Raw genomic sequence first — 23915 nt, 5'->3', positions numbered from 1 at the left:
CTACTATGTGCAGAATTACTGTTTCCGTACTGTGATCTGGTCTGAACCCCAATTGGCAGCCGTCTAGAAGCTTAAATTCAGTAATGTGTTGGCTTAGTTGTTGTTGAGCACATTTGTCTAGTACTTTGGCTAGTAAGGGAATGTTTATCGGCCAAAAGTTGTTTGGGTCCGAGGGGTTCTCAGTAGATTTTTTCAAGAGAGGGATGACCTGGACAGTTTTTAGGCAGTCAGCAAAGGATCCTTGGGCTAGCGAAGTATTAATCATCTTAGTCCAAATGGGGATGACCATGTGGTTGATTTTAGACCAACATTTTGAGGGAAGAGGATCATTATAATGGTGGTTCGGTTTTATGGTCCGTAAGGTTTTAGCAATGTCATTGTGTCCATTTAGTTTGAAGGTTGACCAATGAGCATTATTTTTGGACGTTGCTTGTGCAGGTTGGGCTGGATGCTCCGCTTGTTTACTCTTTAAATTTGTGGGATTATAAACGGTATTCTTAATTTCTCTTTCCAGGGACTTAGCTTTAGCTGTAAAGAATGATGAGTATTCTTCACAGCTTAATCCCGATTTAGAGGTTAAAATGGAGGATTTGATCATTTTGTTAGACTGAGCTTTTAACAATTTGAAAAGTTTACTTGGTCTGTTCTTTGCGTTAAAGTTCACTTCTAAAAAAGTATTTTTTTAATTTTAGTACACTTTTATTGTCTGCGTTCCTGGTCTTTCTTAAGTGTTTTAGATGGGGGGGGAATGACGGGTGTTGTCTCGTTTCCGTTCTGTTAGTCTGAGTTTCCGTCTTTCTTCATTAAGAGAACTGTTGAACCATGGGTTTTTATCTTTATCCTGTATTCTTTTGACTTTTAAAGGGGGTTATGTTATCAATTATTGTTTGCATGTAGTGATCTATAAGCTTGTTTACGTCAACCAATTCAAAAGAAGGTTGAAGTTCTTTCTTGCAACGTGCTACTAGTTTCTCCATGTTCAGGCCTTTAGTGTCTCTAAACCATTGCTTGGGTTTGACTGATCCAATCTAATGTAGCGCCTTTAGAATGGGTTGGTAGAGCACAAGATTGCACCAGGGAAATCTTTAATAATATTGACATGATTATCCTTGAGGTCGTTCCAATGGAGATTGAAGTCTCCGTTTACATACAGGGTTTGCAAGTAAGCAAAAAACAGTAGATAGAAGATTGGAATACCATGTTAATCTGTGCACACCTACACACTGACCTCTTTAAGGGAGGGCATTCACCTCTTCCTACACTGGAAAAAGTTGGAAATGTATTTCTGACAAGTTCAAGAATACACCTTTTTTCCGGGGTGAGAAAAAGAGGGTGTTGGGAAAGTGAGTTTGCAATCACTCGGCAGATTTTTGCATCAGCAAATATACAGATGTAATTTGCTTCTTCGATAATAGAATTTACAAAGGTTGGTTAGGAATGCGGCTTCAAACCCTGCTTCTGTAAACTCTTGAATTTCTAAGTTGGAAATATACACCAGTGCAAGGGCATGTACCTGCAGGTACACTTTTGTCTTTTTTGTTTTTTATATAAGACTCGAGCCTGAATGTATTTTTATGTTCTCCATAGCATTGCCTATAATGCTCTTACACTGATTCTCCATTATTCATCTTTTTTAAATTGGCCTGCATCTAACATGTTCTGCTAAATTATACTCCAGAGAAATTGTATTTAAAGTTGCAGAATAATTTAGCAAAACCTTTCTCAAGTTCTACTTATTGTGTGCATTTTATTTTGAAAGCAAAGAATCAATCTTGCTTTCATGCTTAAACGTGTATTTTGCTTAAAATTAAGGTGCATTATAAATAGCCTAAATTGTTAACATTTTGCAAGCGCGTATACTCATTTGTATACTGGAGCCATCGCCTGTAATGCAAGCTGAGCTTACTGCTCTTCCTTAGAGCGCTTGTGCGAACGGTTAAGGCTTTAGTATTAATGAATCATATATATCAATTTGAACAACGTGTTCATATGGATTGAGATCTTGCCTTTAGTGGCAGACAATCCTCTTTCACAGATCCATAATGTTGTGCTGTAAACTGGTAGCTAAAGGATTTGTGCTTCAGTGATTAAGCCTACTTGTCCAATTGAGAAAATAAACAGGAAAACATGTTGAACTTTACCCCAAAGTGTATGCCCTAATTGGGTGATAGAAATTCCACATTCCTAACTTACCTTGACAATTTTATGGCAGGACTATAATTTGGCTTGTGATATTGGGACATGCATCTTTGCCAGTGATTGGAAGACTGCATCAGATGGTTGCATAATTATGTGTCGAAGTTTCAGTACAATAAACATTGTAAACCATATTTTGGCTGCATTTTTTTAAAAAAAGAAATAAATTAGGCTTTTTAATACTTTCTCAGGACCCTTTGGAAAAGCGACATAACCCTCTTCCAGTGTCAGTGCCGTATTTGAGTCCTCTGGTATTACATAAGGAACTTGAATCTCTGCTGGAAAATGAGGGTGATCAGGTGATACACTCGTCCACTTTCATCAATCAACATCCAATCATTTTCTGGAACCTTGTGTGGTACTTCAGGCGCCTGGACTTGCCCAGCAACCTCCCTGGACTCATCCTGACTTCAGAACATTGCAATGGAGGGATTCAGGTATGTACTCACTGACCATATGTTGTTTGCCTATGAAAGGATGCATCTGACTCTTGTTGTAAAGAGTTATATTTTTAGAGGTGCCTTTTATTCATACCTTGAGGTTTAGGGAAATAAGACGTCATAGAAAAGCATGTTCTACATAGCTTCAAGTAATTTAATATGGGTTTACTTCAGTTTATTAAATGCAGACCTAGTTCATGGTGGATAACTTTTAATTTGGTAAAACTGTATTTTTGTAAGACTAATGCAGTCATTTTCATTTTCTTCTGTAGCTGTTGGTGTTCCCTAATTCCTTTATAATTAATAATCCATGAGTAGAAAATATCAATGCGTAAGAATAACCCAGTAAAACATCAATCAAAACAAAGTGACTTATAACTTTCTCTTTAGTTGGTATATGATTGTAAAGTCTGTGTTCTATAAAGAATCAAAGGAGAGAACCTGGAAAAATATAATGTTTGAAGCAGTTTATTCAACTATGCTAATTATTCATTCGGGTGGTTAATTTGGTTTAGTAATCTTCTCTTATTGCAAAATATTGGCCAGACTGCATTGCAGATGCAATTCCACTGATCTGAAATCTTTGAAATGACTCGAAAGGTGGTTGAGGCTTTTATCTGCTGTTATAGCTACTGCACAAGCGGACAAGGATTTTGAAATAGGCACGCTACACATTTGCAAATTCTCTGTAATATTTCAATAGAATGATTCCTAACCTTTGTACTTTTGGTAATTAAAGTGTTTGTTTATTTAACAATTGAAGTTCATGTTGCATTGACAGTACATTTCTGGTGCTAACGGACACATTGATCTTCGTTTCAAGCCTAGTCTCACAGCCAGGGCCGTCTTTAGAGCTAGTGGTGCCCTGTGTGAAAATGTTTGTTGATGCCCCCAATTACCTCTTTATCCACGGATTCCCTCACCAGTACCCTTTATCAGAGCCCCTTAAATCTCCATAATTACTCTCTTTCACATGAATTTCTTTAGTTTTATAGCACCACTCATACCAATTTCAGGTGGCAGCACACTTTACTTCACACGCACATTATACAGAGACAATGATTCATACTTGTGTACATTAGCCTATTGGAAATGTTACATAAGACAGAGGAATACAAGGTGTAGGAGTCACATATCATCCATACTGGTAAATAGTAAAGTTTGAGTGCTTGATCTGGAGAAGCATAAACTCAGAATTTAAAACATAACACAATGGTTGCAGCTCTTTAAATATAGTTAATAGTTATATTTTGATCGGTCTGATAAAAGCACTAACCCACTGAACTAGCTACATTATATGCACTTTGTGTTCTGCATAGTACACTTTCTTTGCAGCAGGCATATTAACCTTATCTGTGCTACTTTAGATAAGTCAAAACTGTCACTAGACAAACGTCCGATCTATTTCCAGCAGGCCCGCTAATAACCAGAGTTATCTTGGCATTTTTATTGCTGCCTTAAAATGGTGGGAGGCAAAGAATGCGGTAGAAGGTGCTTTTAAAATCATAATGAAGTTAAAAATATGACACCTCCCTAAGTCAGCGCGCAGTGTGGTGGCACCAGTCGCAGCGCCTTAGCCCTGCTCACAGCTCTAAACCTAAAGCAGAAACATTAAGTTCGAGGCATATGAGCTGCACATTGTACACTTTGCATAGATCGCCATCTGGTGTTGGGCTTGGATGTTTGCATGTTGTTTTTGTCTTCAAAGAAGTCTTTGTAGTCACGAGGTTGGTGACTCCTCCTTCGGTCGACAGTGCGCATGGGCATAGACTCCATCCTTAGATTGTTTTTTTCCACCATCGGTTTCGGATGTGACTTGCTGCGCTCCGGGTCGGTATTGTTATCGAACCCCCTTTCGACATGCAATCACAGCTAACCAACGGTATTTTCTCGATCGCGTTTACTTTCACGCACCCTCGATGAAATTCTTCGACATCGACGAACTTCGACGTTGGCCGTTGGGCCTACCCGCGACTGACGTTGATGGAACGGACTCCCTTTAGAAAATGTCCCCAGTGTGGTGCTAAATTCCCACACTCGAACCTCCGATTCGTTTGTAATCTGTGCCTCTCTCCAGGACATCGAGAGGACGACTGTGAGGCTTGCTTTTCATTCAAATCCAAGAAGACAATCCGGGATCGACGAGCTCAATACCACGAGATGTCCAGAGGCACAGGTTCCATCCCGGACATCTTCCATCCAGGTCCCTACAACCTTCCGGAACCAGAAGAAGAACAGGTCTCGGTCTCAGAAGCGGACGACTCAGACGCCGAAGATGACATCACCCCAGCGCAACGGGACGTGAGTACCGAGACCCCCGCCCCACCCAAGCCCATACCAAAGGTTCTGGTGACACCTTCGCCTTTGTGCTCATGTCCACACCGACTGACAACTTTGAGCGCCCCGCCTCCGGGCCCGGCTCCGAAGGATAGAGAAAAGCCTTCCGGCTCGAGCCAGCCAACCGGTCCCGAAAAACCATCTTCGGCATCGAAGGTTAAGTCACCCGAGTTGCCGCGTCCTCCTCCTCCTCCTCCGTCGGCACCGGAGAAGCATTTGGCACAGAACCTTCAAAAGACCCCTCGGCACCAACACAACCGGATAAAGGCTCCGTACCAAAGCAGCCGGATAAGACCTCAGCACCGAAACCAGATAAGATCTCAGCACCGAAGCATACAGATAAACCTTCGACACCGAAGACGTCAGAGCCGAAAACATCAACGGAGAAGCCTCCCAAACAAACACCTCCGGGCCGAATCAAAACGCACTGAAGATCACGGAACCGGGAAAGGCTTCTATACCGGACATTGCCACTAAACAGCCAAGACCAGTTTCTAAGGAGAAAACTTCCACACCGAAGAAAACCATTGGTACCGAAGAACTTTTTCTCCCCGATCCAAGGCAAACCACCATTTTGATTCACCCAAAGCCTGGTCATATAGTTTCCAAGCTGCCTACAAAGAGGAAACCAGAACATTTATCAAATGCCCCAGTTCCTCTCGAGAAAATACACATAGCTACTAATACTTCACCACCACCCCCCCACCATTTAACCCTCATTTACTTATTTCTCCACCACATTCTCCACAACCAGAGGATAGTGATGAAGAACATGGGGATGGGCAAGAAGACGAAGACGTAGTGCCACTTGACACTGACGATACTAATGATCCTCCACAGGAACCAGACCCATGGCATGATTACAATACTGAACCTGATCTTAAGAATGATCCAGACTACTACCCTTCAAAACCATCTCCACCAGATGACAATGTGGGTTTTGCCTAGTTAATCAATAGGGCCACAACATACCATGGAGTCAAACTACATTCAGATCCTGTAGAAGAGGATTTTCTTTTAGAGACCTTCGATCAACCACAAAAATCTACCCATGTATTGCCAATGCTTAAAGGTCTTCTTAGACACGCTCCTGAAGTGTTCAAAGACCCAGTTAGAACTAGGGTTGTAAATCCCAGAATAGACAAAAAATACAAGGCAGCTCCTACCGATCCCATCTACGTCAACTCCCTTTAGATTCCCTAGTCGTAGCCAATGCGCGCAAACGAGCAAACTCTCAGGGATCAAGGGACACACCACCTCCTGATAAGGAATCTAAGTTATTGGACGCGTCAGGCAAGCGCATGGCGTCTCAAGCTGCCAACTCCTGGAAAATAGCAAACGCACAAGCCCTTCTAGCAAGGTACGATAGGGCTCACTATGATGAGCTGGAAGAGCTCATTCAACACCTCCCTCCACAATATAAGGACAAAGCCAATGACCTTATACAGGAAGGCAAACAAATTACTAATACTTCCATAAAATGCGCGCTTGATGCAGCAGACCCCGCGTTCCGCACAGTAAATACCAGTGTTTTGCTACGCAGACATGCCTGGCTCAGGGTGTCTGGTTTTAAGCAAGAGGTACAAAATACCATCCTAAATCAGCCTTTTGACCATGAGCACTTCTTTGACCCTGCCGTGGAGACATCTTTAGAAAAAATATAGAAGGACATGGAGACTGCTAAGTCTATGGGAGCATTGCAGTCACCCTCTACCAGAGGCTCCTTTCGGCGTTCCTTCTATAGAGCAGGCTCCAAAACAAATACACCAGAGCATCCGTCCTCATCCTACAAAAGCCCCTACCAGGGCTCCTTTTCTAGAGGATACTCCAGGGGAGGTTACATGGGAAACAACAAGGGCAGAGGCAGAGGTAATGACACCCGCAGGTCCCCTAGCACCAAACAGTGACTTCCCAGCGCTTCCCCCCGACCATCCAACTCCTGTCGGGGGACGCCTCTCACAGTTCCTACCTGTCTGGGATTCCATCACAACAGACAAGTGGGTAAGACAAGTTATCCAGTATGGTTATTGCCTGGAACTCACTTCTATCCCTCCCAAAATTCCTAACCAAACAGCGTCCAATGTCATCAGAACACCTGACGCTTCTCAAATAGGAGGTTCTTGCACTATTACAAAAACATGCAATAGAACCGGTTCCCCTGCCCCATCAGGGCACAGGGGTCTATTCCCTCTATTTTCTCATTCCTAAAAAGGACAGCTCTCTCAGGCCAATAACGGACCTCAGACTGCTAAACTTTTACATTCAATCGGACCACTTCCACATGGTCACCTTTCAACAAGTGCTTCCACTACTCCAGCAAGGCGACTTTCTCTCCACCCTAGATCTAAAGGACGCCTACTTCCACATTCTCATTCATCCCGCTCGCAGGAAATATCTCAGGTTTGTGGTAGATGGCCAACACTACCAGTTCAAGGGTCTACTATTCGGAGTAACCACGGCACCCAGGGTTTTCACCAAGTGCCTCGCAGTGGTTGCAGCCCATTTGAGAAGACAACACATTCATTTATTCCCTTATCTGGACGACTGGCTCATAAAAGCAAAATCCCGCAGCAGCTGTGTTCAACACACACTCCGTACCATACAACTGCTTCACAGTCTGGCATTCACAGTAAATCACGGCAAATCCCATCTCCAACCGTTCATAATACAACAATATCTAGGGGCTACAATAAATACCTCCACAGCCCTAGCATATCCCAACCCAGTCAGGATAACTGCTATAATGACGTTAATTCAAATATTTCAACCACAAAACTCACTACCAGCACGAGTGTTCATGCAACTAATAGGGATGATGGCCTCTTGCATTTTTCTCGTTCCTCATGCAAGACTACAAATGCGTCCATTACAAGTGTGCCTAGCATGTCAGTGGAACCAGGCTCAAGGTCAGCTAACAGATCTGGTGTTGGTGGACGACCGCACCCACCACTCTCTGCAATGGTGGAACACACAGAACTTTTCCAAAGGGCGGTCGTTCCCCGAGCCAGTTCCACAGATAGTGCTCATAACAGACGCATCGCTCACCGGCTGGGGAGCTCATCTTCAAACCCAGACCACCCTTCAAGGTATCTGGACCCCCCAACAAAAACAATTTCACATCAACTGCCTGAATTGTTAACAATATTCCTAGCACTAAAATCTTTTCAACTCCACCATCTAGGCAAATCTGTTCTGATCCGCACAGACAACGTGACAGCAATGTATTACATACAGAGGCAAGGGGGGACACATTCCCTACAGCTATCGCGCTTAGCACAAAGCATATGGAGATGGGCCATTCCGCAAAACATATACCTCCTGGCAGAACAATTACCAGGGATACACAATCAGAATGCGGATCTGCTCAGCCGTCAAACACAACAGATCCATGAATGGGAACTTCATCCTCAAGTTCTTCTCCCATTCTTTCAACTGTGGGGACACCCAGAGATAGATCTGTTTGCCACACACCAAAACGTAAAATGCCCAAGCTTCGCATCCAGGTATCCACACCCATTGTCCAAAGGCAATGCGCTATGGATGAATTGGTCAAACAAATTTGCTTACGCTTTTCTGCCTCTCCCACTCATTCTGTTAGTAGTGCAGAAACTCCAACAACATTCGCTCACAATGATCCTAGTTGCTCCAACATGGGCAAGGCAACCATGGTTCACAACTCTACTGGAACTATCAGTAGTACCACATCAAAAGCTACGCCTCTCACCCAAGCTTCTCACTCAGAACCATGGAGAGATAAGACCTCCAGATCCCAATCAACTCAACCTTGCGATCTGGCTCCTGAGGTCTTAGATTTTGGCTACCTCAATCTCCCGCTAGACTGTATGAATATTATCAAGGAAGCCAGATGCCCTACAACAAGGGCATGCTATGCGGCAAAATGGAAAAGATTCGTCAGTTACTGCATGCACAAGATCAATCCACTAGATGCTTCCATTCAGAACATCATCTGTTATCTACTGCATTTACAACAATGTAACCTAGCGTATACATCTATTAGGTTACATTTAGCCGCCATAGCAGCCTACCTACACAACAGACAACATTTGTCCTTGTTTAGAGTTCCTGCTATAAAAGCTTTCATGGAAGGACTTAAAAGAATAATTCCACCAAGAGCTCCAACCTCCCCAGTGTGGAACCATAATATAGTCCTTACCAGACTAATGGGTCCTCCTTTTGAACCCCTCCACAAATGTGAACTGTAGTTCCTCACTTGGAAAGTAGCCTTTTTGGTTGCTATCACATCTCTCAGAAGCGTAAGTGAACTTCAGGCATTAACCATACAAGAACCATTTTTACAAATCCATCATAACAGTGGTTCGTAGAACTAACCCAATGTTTTTACCCAAAGTAGTATCTGCCTTCCATCTAAACCAGTTGGTTGAACTCCCAGTATTTTTTCCTCAACCAGACTCAGTGGCAGAACGAGCTCTTCACACCTTAGACGTTAAAAGAGCAGTACTCTACTACAGTGAAAGAACAAAATCTTTTAGGAAAACTAAACAACTTTTTGTGGCTTTCTCCCCACCTCATAAAGGTAATCCTATATCTAAAACAGGAATTTCAAGGTGGATTGTAAAATGCATACAAATATGCTACATCAAAGCCAAGCACACATTAACCATTCCCCCTAGAGCTCATTCTACACATGAACTAGGGGCTTATATGGCATTCTTAGGGAACATTCCCCTGGATGATCTGTGCAAAGCAGCAACATTGGTTACACCACACACCTTCACAAAACACTATTGTGTAGATGTGCAGGCAAAACAACAAGCTAGTGTGGGCCAGGCTGTATTAAGAACACTATTTCAAACTACTGCAACAGATACAGGTAGCCACCGCTAAGGAGGTAACTGCTGTATAGTCTATGCAAAGTGTACAATCTACAGCTCATATGTCTCGAATGAAAAATGCTACTTACCAGTATGCATCTGTTCTTGGCATGTAGAGCTGCAGAGTTGTACACGAACACCCGCCTCCCCGGATACCTCTATCTGTTCCAGTGTTATCTTACTTAGATACATTACACATGGACATCTTTTTATTTCTCACTACTCCATCTAACCCTACATGGCCAAAACAATCTAAGGATGTAGCCGATGCCCATGCGCGCTATCGACCGAAGGAGGAGTCACCAACCTCGTGACTACAAAGACTTCTTCGAAGACAAAAACAACATGCAAACATCCAAGCCCAACACCAGATGGCGATCTATGCAAATTGTACAACTCTGCAGCTCTACATGCCAAGAGCAGATGCATACTGGTTAGTAGCATTTTCCATTTAGGCCTATCCGCATAGCCCTAACCCTAAAGCAAAAACTCCAGGTGCTGATAACTGTGGTCTCAAGCACACTAAGGCTTGCCACATTTGGGACACGATAAAGGCCCTGAACTGGCTCACACTTGGTTCGTTTAGCAATCCTCAAAGTGGGCCACTTCGAAGGACATGTCGTCCAGGAAGAAACACAAGTTGCCCCAAAAATATTAACTCTTCGGTTTCGCTCCCGTTCAAGGGGTAGTTCTTCCAGTCAGTATTCATTACCTGACTTAAGCCTTGATGACTTCCTCAGAGCCTGTTTTGGTTGAATTACAGTCTGTGCAGGATTCTGCCCTAACTTCGAGCCCAGAACCCCATATACCATTTTTGGCATCTCCAGTGGTGTCTCCATCCGGAAGTGGTACTAAATATCCTCAGACTGATTTGCATATCGCCATGTCTGAACTGGGGTGGCGGAGTGAGCTAAAGAATGATGATGGATTAAACCCTGATCAGTTGACTAGGGGTGAGTGCTTGCAATGTTCAACACTCCATCCATCATCTCCTTTGGTTTTGCTATATTCCTTTTCTGTCAGACCGTCCAGTCTGTCGGCGGTTTCTCCAAGGTATCATCTTGCCTATACTAGCTCTGTTTCCAAGTCTTCCCCCAGTGGTCTCCCTGCAATGTAAGTCCTCTAGTTGTTCCCTGCCTAGTCAAGTCCCTCTGCAAGTGTGTCCTTAACCCTGTATACCTTCCTCAGACATAAACCCCGGACCACCACCTTTAACGCCTCCCATTAATTTCCCCTGGTGGCAGTAACTAATATCTTAATAGGTAGCTATCTGTAGGCCAAGGTCCTCCCAGCATTCCGGGTCCTGCAGGACCCCTGGCGACACGGTCCAATTATTAATAGCCGTCCTTCTGTCACCTTAAACAAAGTCAACCCTCAATGCGGAGTTTTCGGATAGATAACTTGCTAAGTACTGTATGTAGGAAGCTGGCTCTGTATATACTACACCAAAATGAAGTACCGTGTGCACAGAGTCTAGTGGAACCCCAAAGGTAGGCAAAAGTCAAAGTAGATAGCACCTTACTCTCTATTTGTGGTAGTGTGTGCGAGCAGTCTAGCTTTAGCAGTGGGTAGTGGTAAGCATTTGTTGTACCATATTAACCTTATCTGTGCTACTTTAGATAAGTCAAAACTGTCACTAGACAAACGTCCGATCTATTTCCAGCAGGCCCGCTAATAACCAGAGTTATCTTGCATTTTTATTGCTGCCTTAAAATGGTGGGAGGCAAAGAATGCGGTAGAAGGTGCTTTTAAAATCATAATGAAGTTAAAAATATGACACCTCCCTAAGTCAGCGCGCAGTGTGGTGGCACCAGTCGCAGCGCCTTAGCCCTGCTCACAGCTCTAAACCTAAAGCAGAAACATTACGTTCGAGGCATATGAGCTGCACATTGTACACTTTGCATAGATCGCCATCTGGTGTTGGGCTTGGATGTTTGCATGTTGTTTTTGTCTTCAAAGAAGTCTTTGTAGTCACGAGGTTGGTGACTCCTCCTTCGGTCGACAGTGCGCATGGGCATAGACTCCATCCTTAGATTGTTTTTTTCCACCATCGGTTTCGGATGTGACTTGCTGCGCTCCGGGTCGGTATTGTTATCGAACCCCCTTTCGACATGCAATCACAGCTAACCAACGGTATTTTCTCGATCGCGTTTACTTTCACGCACCCTCGATGAAATTCTTCGACATCGACGAACTTCGACGTTGGCCGTTGGGCCTACCCGCGACTGACGTTGATGGAACGGACTCCCTTTAGAAAATGTCCCCAGTGTGGTGCTAAATTCCCACACTCGAACCTCCGATTCGTTTGTAATCTGTGCCTCTCTCCAGGACATCGAGAGGACGACTGTGAGGCTTGCTTTTCATTCAAATCCAAGAAGACAATCCGGGATCGACGAGCTCGATACCACGAGATGTCCAGAGGCACAGGTTCCATCCCGGACATCTTCCATCCAGGTCCGTACAACCTTCCGGAACCAGAAGAAGAACAGGTCTCGGTCTCAGAAGCGGACGACTCAGACGCCGAAGATGACATCACCCCAGCGCAACGGGACGTGAGTACCGAGACCCCCGCCCCACCCAAGCCCATACCAAAGGTTCTGGTGACACCTTCGCCTTTGTGCTCATGTCCACACCGACTGACAACTTTGAGCGCCCCGCCTCCGGGCCCGGCTCCGAAGGATAGAGAAAAGCCTTCCGGCTCGAGCCAGCCAACCGGTCCCGAAAAACCATCTTCGGCATCGAAGGTTAAGTCACCCGAGTTGCCGCGTCCTCCTCCTCCTCCGTCGGCACCGGAGAAGCATTTGGCACAGAACCTTCAAAAGACCCCTCGGCACCAACACAACCGGATAAAGGCTCCGTACCAAAGCAGCCGGATAAGACCTCAGCACCGAAACCAGATAAGATCTCAGCACCGAAGCATACAGATAAACCTTCGACACCGAAGACGTCAGAGCCGAAAACATCAACGGAGAAGCCTCCCAAACAAACACCTCCGGGCCGAATCAAAACGCACTGAAGATCGCGGAACCGGGAAAGGCTTCTATACCGGACATTGCCACTAAACAGCCAAGACCAGTTTCTAAGGAGAAAACTTCCACACCGAAGAAAACCATTGGTACCGAAGAACTTTTTCTCCCCGATCCAAGGCAAACCACCATTTTGATTCACCCAAAGCCTGGTCATATAGTTTCCAAGCTGCCTACAAAGAGGAAACCAGAACATTTATCAAATGCCCCAGTTCCTCTCGAGAAAATACACATAGCTACTAATACTTCACCACCACCCCCCCACCATTTAACCCTCATTTACTTATTTCTCCACCACATTCTCCACAACCAGAGGATAGTGATGAAGAACATGGGGATGGGCAAGAAGACGAAGACGTAGTGCCACTTGACACTGACGATACTAATGATCCTCCACAGGAACCAGACCCATGGCATGATTACAATACTGAACCTGATCTTAAGAATGATCCAGACTACTACCCTTCAAAACCATCTCCACCAGATGACAATGTGGGTTTTGCCTAGTTAATCAATAGGGCCACAACATACCATGGAGTCAAACTACATTCAGATCCTGTAGAAGAGGATTTTCTTTTAGAGACCTTCGATCAACCACAAAAATCTACCCATGTATTGCCAATGCTTAAAGGTCTTCTTAGACACGCTCCTGAAGTGTTCAAAGACCCAGTTAGAACTAGGGTTGTAAATCCCAGAATAGACAAAAAATACAAGGCAGCTCCTACCGATCCCATCTACGTCAACTCCCTTTAGATTCCCTAGTCGTAGCCAATGCGCGCAAACGAGCAAACTCTCAGGGATCAAGGGACACACCACCTCCTGATAAGGAATCTAAGTTATTGGACGCGTCAGGCAAGCGCATGGCGTCTCAAGCTGCCAACTCCTGGAAAATAGCAAACGCACAAGCCCTTCTAGCAAGGTACGATAGGGCTCACTATGATGAGCTGGAAGAGCTCATTCAACACCTCCCTCCACAATATAAGGACAAAGCCAATGACCTTATACAGGAAGGCAAACGAATTACTAATACTTCCATAAAATGCGCGCTTGATGCAGCAGACCCCGCGTTCCGCACAGTAAATACCAGTGTTTTGCTACGCAGACATGCCTGGCTCAGGGTGTCTGGTTTTAAGCAAGAGGTACAAAATACCATCCTAAATCAGCCTTTTGACCAAGAGCACTTCTTTGACCCTGCCGTGGAGACATCTTTAGAAAAAATATAGAAGGACATGGAGACTGCTAAGTCTATGGGAGCATTGCAGTCACCCTCTACCAGAGGCTCCTTTCGGCGTTCCTTCTATAGAGCAGGCTCCAAAACAAATACACCAGAGCATCCGTCCTCATCCTACAAAAGCCCCTACCAGGGCTCCTTTTCTAGAGGATACTCCAGGGGAGGTTACATGGGAAACAACAAGGGCAGAGGCAGAGGTAATGACACCCGCAGGTCCCCTAGCACCAAACAGTGACTTCCCAGCGCTTCCCCCCGACCAACCAACTCCTGTCGGGGGACGCCTCTCACAGTTCCTACCTGTCTGGGATTCCATCACAACAGACAAGTGGGTAAGACAAGTTATCCAGTATGGTTATTGCCTGGAACTCACTTCTATCCCTCCCAAAATTCCTAACCAAACAGCGTCCAATGTCATCAGAACACCTGACGCTTCTCAAATAGGAGGTTCTTGCACTATTACAAAAACATGCAATAGAACCGGTTCCCCTGCCCCATCAGGGCACAGGGGTCTATTCCCTCTATTTTCTCATTCCTAAAAAGGACAGCTCTCTCAGGCCAATAACGGACCTCAGACTGCTAAACTTTTACATTCAATCGGACCACTTCCACATGGTCACCTTTCAACAAGTGCTTCCACTACTCCAGCAAGGCGACTTTCTCTCCACCCTAGATCTAAAGGACGCCTACTTCCACATTCTCATTCATCCCGCTCGCAGGAAATATCTCAGGTTTGTGGTAGATGGCCAACACTACCAGTTCAAGGGTCTACCATTCGGAGTAACCACGGCACCCAGGGTTTTCACCAAGTGCCTCGCAGTGGTTGCAGCCCATTTGAGAAGACAACACATTCATTTATTCCCTTATCTGGACGACTGGCTCATAAAAGCAAAATCCCGCAGCAGCTGTGTTCAACACACACTCTGTACCATACAACTGCTTCACAGTCTGGCATTCACAGTAAATCACGGCAAATCCCCATCTCCAACCGTTCATAATACAACAATATCTAGGGGCTACAATAAATACTTCCACAGCCCTAGCATATCCCAACCCAGTCAGGATAACTGCTATAAAGACGTTAATTCAAATATTTCAACCACAAAACTCACTACCAGCACGAGTGTTCATGCAACTAATAGGGATGATGGCCTCTTGCATTTTTCTCGTTCCTCATGCAAGACTACAAATGCGTCCATTACAAGTGTGCCTAGCATGTCAGTGGAACCAGGCTCAAGGTCAGCTAACAGATCTGGTGTTGGTGGACGACCGCACCCACCACTCTCTGCAATGGTGGAACACACAGAACTTTTCCAAAGGGCGGTCGTTCCCCGAGCCAGTTCCACAGATAGTGCTCATAACAGACGCATCGCTCACCGGCTGGGGAGCTCATCTTCAAACCCAGACCACCCTTCAAGCTATCTGGACCCCCAAACAAAAACAATTTCACATCAACTGCCTGAATTGTTAACAATATTCCTAGCACTAAAATCTTTTCAACTCCACCATCTAGGCAAATCTGTTCTGATCCGCACAGACAACGTGACAGCAATGTATTACATACAGAGGCAAGGGGGGACACATTCCCTACAGCTATCGCGCTTAGCACAAAGCATATGGAGATGGGCCATTCCGCAAAACATATACCTCCTGGCAGAACAATTACCAGGGATACACAATCAGAATGCGGATCTGCTCAGCCGTCAAACACAACAGATCCATGAATGGGAACTTCATCCTCAAGTTCTTCTCCCATTCTTTCAACTGTGGGGACACCCAGAGATAGATCTGTTTGCCACACACCAAAACGTAAAATGCCCAAGCTTCGCATCCAGGTATCCACACCCATTGTCCAAAGGCAATGCGCTATGGATGAATTGGTCAAACAAATTTGCTTACGCTTTTCTGTCTCTCCCACTCATTCTGTTAGTAGTGCAGAAACTCCAACAACATTCGCTCACAATGATCCTAGTTGCTCCAACATGGGCAAGGCAACCATGGTTCACAACTCTACTGGAACTATCAGTAGTACCGCATCAAAAGCTACGCCTCTCACCCAAGCTTCTCACCCAGAACCATGGAGAGATAAGACCTCCAGATCCCAATCAACTCAACCTTGCGATCTGGCTCCTGAGGTCTTAGATTTTGGCTACCTCAATCTCCCGCTAGACTGTATGAATATTATCAAGGAAGCCAGATGCCCTACAACAAGGGCATGCTATGCGGCAAAATGGAAAAGATTCGTCATTTACTGCATGCACAAGATCAATCCACTAGATGCTTCCATTCAGAACATCATCTGTTATCTACTGCATTTACAACAATGTAACCTAGCGTATACATCTATTAGGTTACATTTAGCCGCCATATCAGCCTACCTACACAACAGACAACATTTGTCCTTGTTTAGAGTTCCTGCTATAAAAGCTTTCATGGAAGGACTTAAAAGATTAATTCCACCAAGAGCTCCAACCTCCCCAGTGTGGAACCATAATATAGTCCTTACCAGACTAATGGGTCCTCCTTTTGAACCCCTCCACAAATGTGAACTGTAGTTCCTCACTTGGAAAGTAGCCTTTTTGGTTGCTATCACATCTCTCAGAAGCGTAAGTGAACTTCAGGCATTAACCATACAAGAACCATTTTTACAAATCCATCATAACAGTGGTTCGTAGAACTAACCCAATGTTTTTACCCAAAGTAGTATCTGCCTTTCATCTAAACCAGTTGGTTGAACTCCCAGTATTTTTTCCTCAACCAGACTCAGTGGCAGAACGAGCTCTTCACACCTTAGACGTTAAAAGAGCAGTACTCTACTACAGTGAAAGAACAAAATCTTTTAGGAAAACTAAACAACTTTTTGTGGCTTTCTCCCCACCTCATAAAGGTAATCCTATATCTAAAACAGGAATTTCAAGGTGGATTGTAAAATGCATACAAATATGCTACATCAAAGCCAAGCACACATTAACCATTCCCCCTAGAGCTCATTCTACACACGAACTAGGGGCTTATATGGCATTCTTAGGGAACATTCCCCTGGATGATCTGTGCAAAGCAGCAACATTGGTTACACCACACACCTTCACAAAACACTATTGTGTAGATGTGCAGGCAAAACAACAAGCTAGTGTGGGCCAGGCTGTATTAAGAACACTATTTCAAACTACTGCAACAGATACAGGTAGCCACCGCTAAGGAGGTAACTGCTGTATAGTCTATGCAAAGTGTACAATCTACAGCTCATATGTCTCGAATGAAAAATGCTACTTACCAGTATGCATCTGTTCTTGGCATGTAGAGCTGCAGAGTTGTACACGAACACCCGCCTCCCCGGATACCTCTATCTGTTCCAGTGTTATCTTACTTAGATACATTACACATGGACATCTTTTTATTTCTCACTACTCCATCTAACCCTACATGGCCAAAACAATCTAAGGATGTAGCCGATGCCCATGCGCACTATCGACCGAAGGAGGAGTCACCAACCTCGTGACTACAAAGACTTCTTCGAAGACAAAAACAACATGCAAACATCCAAGCCCAACACCAGATGGCGATCTATGCAAATTGTACAACTCTGCAGCTCTACATGCCAAGAGCAGATGCATACTGGTTAGTAGCATTTTCCATTTAGGCCTATCCGCATAGCCCTAACCCTAAAGCAAAAACTCCAGGTGCTGATAACTGTGGTCTCAAGCACACTAAGGCTTGCCACATTTGGGACACGATAAAGGCCCTGAACTGGCTCACACTTGGTTCGTTTAGCAATCCTCAAAGTGGGCCACTTCGAAGGACATGTCGTCCAGGAAGAAACACAAGTTGCCCCAAAAATATTAACTCTTCGGTTTCGCTCCCGTTCAAGGGGTAGTTCTTCCAGTCAGTATTCATTACCTGACTTAAGCCTTGATGACTTCCTCAGAGCCTGTTTTGGTTGAATTACAGTCTGTGCAGGATTCTGCCCTAACTTCGAGCCCAGAACCCCATATACCATTTTTGGCATCTCCAGTGGTGTCTCCATCCGGAAGTGGTACTAAATATCCTCAGACTGATTTGCATATCGCCATGTCTGAACTGGGGTGGCGGAGTGAGCTAAAGAATGATGATGGATTAAACCCTGATCAGTTGACTAGGGGTGAGTGCTTGCAATGTTCAACACTCCATCCATCATCTCCTTTGGTTTTGCTATATTCCTTTTCTGTCAGACCGTCCAGTCTGTCGGCGGTTTCTCCAAGGTATCATCTTGCCTATACTAGCTCTGTTTCCAAGTCTTCCCCCAGTGGTCACCCTGCAATGTAAGTCCTCTAGTTGTTCCCTGCCTAGTCAAGTCCCTCTGCAAGTGTGTCCTTAACCCTGTATACCTTCCTCAGACATAAACCCCGGACCACCACCTTTAACGCCTCCCATTAATTTCCCCTGGTGGCAGTAACTAATATCTAAATAGGTAGCTATCTGTAGGCCAAGGTCCTCCCAGCATTCCGGGTCCTGCAGGACCCCTGGCGACACGGTCCAATTATTAATAGCCGTCCTTCTGTCACCTTAAACAAAGTCAACCCTCAATGCGGAGTTTTCGGATAGATAACTTGCTAAGTACTCTATGTAGGAAGCTGGCTCTGTATATACTACACCAAAATGAAGTACCGTGTACACAGAGTCTAGTGGAACCCCAAAGGTAGGCAAAAGTCAAAGTAGATAGCACCTTACTCTCTATTTGTGGTAGTGTGTGCGAGCAGTCTAGCTTTAGCAGTGGGTAGTGGTAAGCATTTGTTGTACACACTCAGGCAGCAAATGATGTCACACACTCAGACTAAACTCACACCAATTTGTTTGTATCAAAAATATTATGAAGTTATTTTATTTCTCGAGCCAAGCCTGAAATAATATTTTGCAAAATCCTATGCAGTGTTTTACTGTTGAATGCAGGTTCAAATGCAGTTGGTTGAATTACAGTTAAGTCAATATTTTGACAATACTTTACAGATTACTTTGTATGTTACTTTTTAGATTACTTTTTAAGTTACTTTTTCTACTCAGTGTGATATGTCTAGATATCACACTGGGACATTTCCCAGGGAGAAATGTAAGTAAATCAGTTTTTGTACAGTTGCAGTTTTTCAGGTTCCCATACACAACCAACTCCACACATATAATCTTAATGGCATACAATGTCAGTGTGTGTGTGTGTAAAGGTACAGGGCCTCGAAGGGTGGCACAATAAGTGCTGCAGCCCTTAGGGGGCCTTCCCTGGCCACAGTCCCCCCGGTACCTGTGGTACCATTAAAAGGGCCTGACCTGTGGCCAAAGAGTGCCAATTGGGTTTTGTCTTCAATGCAGTTTCGGGAAAGAACATAGGCCCTGGGTACCTGTTTGGCAGGAACCCATGGCACACTCAAAGTACATCAGCAGTTTAACAAAAAGTGGGGCAAGCATGCAAAAAGAGGGCACTTTCTTACACAACCTCCCCCCCCCCCCCCCCCCCCCCCAACGAAAGAGGATGAGACTAACCTTTCCCTAGAGAGTCTTCATTGTCTAAGTGGAAGAACCTGAAAAGTCCATCTGCATTGGCTTGGGCAGTCCTAGGTCTGTGTTCCACTATAAAGTCCATTCCCTGTACGGAGATGGACCACCTCAAAAGTTTAGGATTTTCACCTTTCATCTGCATTAGCCATTTGAGAGGTCTGTGGTCAGTTTGAACTTGGAAGTGAGTACCAAACAAGTATTGTCTCAGCTTCTTCAGGGACCAAACCACAGCAAAGGCCTCCCTCTCAAAGGCACGCCAACGTTGCTCCCTGGGAAGAAGCCTTCTGCTTATAAAAGCAACAGATTAGTCTTGGCCTTCATCATTGGTCTGGGATAGGACCGCTCCTATCCCTAGCTTAGAGGCATCAGTCTGCACTATGAACTGATTGGTATAGACTTGAGCTTTGAGAATTGGCGCTGAGCACATTGCCTCTTTCAGGGTGTCAAAAGTATTTTGACAGCTAACTGACCAGTTTACCTTTTTGGGCATCTTCTTGGAGGTGAGTTCTGTGAGGGGAGTCACAATGGACCCATATCCTTTCACAAACCTCATATAGTACCCAGTTAAGCCAAGGAATGTCCTGACTTGGGTCTGGGCTGTTGGAGGTGCCAGTCCAGGATGGCCTAGATCTTGGGCTTTAAGGGTTTCACTTGGCCTCCACCAACAACGTGGCCCAAGTATACCATAGTTCCCTTCCCTATCTGGCATTTGGATGCCTTGATAGTTAGGGCTGCAGTTTGCAGGGCTTTTAAAACGTTCCCCAGTTGGATCAGGTGCTCCTGCCTGGTGGAAATAAAGACCGCAATATCATCTAGATATGCTACGCTAAAGGCTTCCAATCCAGCAAGGACTTGATTCACCAACCTTTGGAAGGTGACAGGGGCATTCTTTAAACTAAAAGGCATAACCGTAAACTGATAATGCCCAACAGGTGTGGAGAATGCGGTCTTTTCTTTAGCTCCTTGTGCCATGCCAATCTGCCAGTACCCTGCAGTTAAGTCAAAGGTACCTAGAAATTTGGCTGCACCTAACTTATCTATCAATTCATCAGCTCTTGGGATAGGTTGAGCATCTGTCTTGGTGACAGAGTTGAGCCCTCTATACTACACACACAACCTCATTTCTTTCTTTCAACCCTGTGAATGAGGTTTGGGGACTAGAACCACTGGGTTCGCCCAGGGGCTTGCAGAGGGTTCAATAACCCCTAGCTCCAGCATCATGCTGGCTTCAGCTCTGATGCTTTCTTTGACTTTATCAGACTGTTGATAGATTTTGTTCTTGACAGGTACTTTGTCCCCAGTGTCCACATCATGGGTACACCAGTATGTCTGACCAGGGGTCAAGGAAAAGTTAATGGCGTACCTTTGCAAGAATTGCTTGCAGTCAGCCTGCTGTTGGGCAGAGTGTCTCTGAATAGACCACTCCATCCACTGACCCAAATTTGGGGCTGTAAGAGAGGAGGTCAGGGAGAGGTTCACTCTTTGTCTCCTGATCCTCATCAGTCACCATCAGCATGGTGATGTCAGTCCTGTCATGGAAAATCGTACGGCGGTTCAGATGGATCACCCTTTTGTGTGTCCTGCTTGTGCCCAGGTCAACCAAGTAGGTGACATCACTTGTCTTATTTAAGATGGCATAAAGGACTACTCCATTTGTCCTGGAGAGCCTTTGGTGCCATTGGCTCCAAACCCCACACCTTTTGCCCTGTTTGGAACTCCACCAGTGCAGTTTTTGGGTCATAGAAGTGCTTCTGGAGCACCTGGCTGTCCTCAAGATTCTTGGAAGCTTTTTCCATGTACTCTGCCATTCTGGACCTTGGACGTAGTACATAGTCCACAGTGTCTTGTTTGGGGTCTTGGAGAGGCTTTTCCCAACCCTCTTTTACAAGACAGAGTGGTCCCCTAATAGGATGGCCAAACAAAAGTTCAAAGGGGGCAGACGCTGTTCCCTTCTGAGGCATCTCTCAGTAGGCGAAAAGCAAGCATGGTAAGAGGTCATACCATCTCCTTTTGAACCTTTTAGGGCGCTCCATAATCATGCCTTTCAATGTCTTGTTTAACCTCTCAACAGGACCATTTGTTTGTGAGTGAAAGGGTGTAGTAAACTTGTACTGCACTCCACACTCTTTCCACATATGTCTTAGGTAAGCAGACATGAAGTTTAACCCACTGTCTGAAACAACCTCCTCAGGAAACCCTACCCTGGTGAAGACACCAATGAGGACCTTGGCTACTGCAGGAGCTGTAGTAGTCCTTAGGGGAATTGCCTCAGGATACCTGGTGGCATGATCCGCTACCACCAGTATAAACTTATTTCCTGATGCTGTGGGAGGTTCAAGTGGACCCACTATGTCCACACCTACCCTTTCAAAGGGAAGCCCAACCACTGGTAGTGAGATTAAGTGGGCCTTTGGGTGTCCACCTGTTATGCCACTGGCTTGACAGGTGACACAGGAGCTGACTAACTCCTTTTTTCTGAGACATATGGGGCCAGAAAAAGTGGCAAACTAGACTTTGGCAGGTTTTGGTTTGGCTCAGATGTCCAGCTAGGGGGCTGTCATGAGCTAAAGTTAGTAAGAAATACCTGTACTTCTGAGACACTACCACTGTCTTTGTGGCTCCAGGGTTGGGGTCTCTGGCATCAGTGTACAGTAGTCCCTCCTCCCAATAGAGACTGTGGGTACCACTGACCTATACCCTTTCCTGTGCAGCAGCTTGCTGCCTCAGGCTCTCAAGAGTTGGACAGTCCTGCTGTCCAAGGCACAGCTCTTGCCTAGTGGGTCCCCGTGGGCCTAAGAGCTCAACCTGGTAAGGGTCAAGTTCCATAGGCTCAGTTCCCACTGCGGATTCCTAGGAGAGGTGTCCTGATTCTTTTGCTGAAAAGGAAGCTGGTTTCCCACTCTTCTTACCTTTCCTCTTGGAAGATTGAGCCCTTCTTTCAGGCTCCAACACTTTTTGTGTTGAAGATTTGTATTGTATTCATGTGGCCAAAGAGTGCCAATTGGGTTTTTGTCTTCAATGCAGTTTAGGGAAAGAACATAGGCCCTGGGTACCTGTTTGGCAGGTACCTGTGGGGGCAACCATGCAAAAAGCGTGCACTTTCTTACACCCCCTCTCCGGGGTTATAATGAAAACAATAATCGTGGGGGTGCTCCAGCTCCCCCATGCAGCCCCAGGAACCACCACCTCCCCGGTGCTAGTTTGCCAATGGGAGGGGGGCCGTGCAGTCCCTCTCCTAGAGCCGCAAATGGCCCAGGTAACTGCCACCCCTCCTGGGCCGACTCCAGCAATGTCCCGGGATGCCTACCCCCGGACATTGCAGTTTGCTATGGCTTGGCGGGAGTATCGCTCCTGCCAAGCCATAGCAAACTCCGCTCTGCTTCTAGTAAGCGAGAGCAGGAAATGCTCTTGCTTGCTAGAAGCGGAGCAGAATTGCTTTTACACAGAGAGAGCTGCATGATAGCAGATCCCAGTGTGTAAAAACCATACCGGCTCACGCAGGGGCCTTGAGGCTCTATCACGGTCCCCAACCTTTTACAAAGTCGGTGCCCTGGTTGGGACCAGAGCACCTACACTACCGGCCAGGCTCCAGGGGATGGGGACCCCGGGCCGAAATCGGCCCGGGAGGGGGGTCACATTGGCATTACTAAAAGTCACGCACCTCCAAACAGTCTTGTTACCTCACTCGCCACACTGCTTTAACTATTTCAGGCCTTTTCCATGCATTGGTTATACCCTCACATGCTACATCGGTTATTGCATGTAAAATCATAGCATTCATAATAACACACATCACATCTCAAATGACATCCTTTGTCACAACACAGTGCATGGTAGAGTGGTGCGTTATAATTAGTATTGTCTGGTTAACAAGCTGAAAATAATTTGTATGGAGGTTCGCTACTTATATTAATTTGAAGGTGGTGAATAAATTGTAAATGGAAGTTATAACTAAGATTTCTAATGTTTGCGTCGTTTATTTGGTTTTTATAGGAAAATAAAGTTTTCCTAACTATAACTAAGCCTTAACCTTTTTTTCATTAAATGTGCGTGTTTATATTTATATATAAACTGTATCATTGTTTAAGACATTGGACACTGCATGAAGTTAGATATTCATGCACATGCACAATTTGAGATGGAGTCATTAATACTTGTACTATAATACAGTTCAAGATGGCCCCTCTGAGATTCACCTTAACACAAGTCCTTTTTCTATTTTACACTTTAAATTGTTTTGGTACTGAGCCCGTTCTTCAGCTGAAACGCATCATACTGTTTGCACATTAAACTACTTTACCGCAAGTTGGAT

The 23915-nt window shown here is 45.1% G+C and overlaps 1 protein-coding gene across 2 annotated transcripts in view; it reads left to right on the top strand.

The window, feature by feature from the left end:
- Window positions 1-23915, top strand: part of DENND4C (DENN domain containing 4C) — a 1124311-nt gene that overhangs the window by 961895 nt on the left and 138501 nt on the right. For both annotated transcript variants that reach the window (XM_085634595.1, XM_085634603.1), the window contains one exon: window positions 2388-2633. In XM_085634595.1, the coding sequence (XP_085490721.1) occupies window positions 2388-2633 (246 nt within the window). The remainder of the gene's footprint in view (window positions 1-2387; window positions 2634-23915) is intronic.

Source organism: Triturus cristatus, chromosome 2_1, assembly GCF_964204655.1.
Source record: "Triturus cristatus chromosome 2_1, aTriCri1.1, whole genome shotgun sequence".
NCBI lineage: Eukaryota > Metazoa > Chordata > Amphibia > Caudata > Salamandridae > Triturus > Triturus cristatus.
The sequence above is the reverse complement of the archived record's forward strand: the minus strand, read 5'-3'. Positions and strand labels throughout refer to the sequence as shown.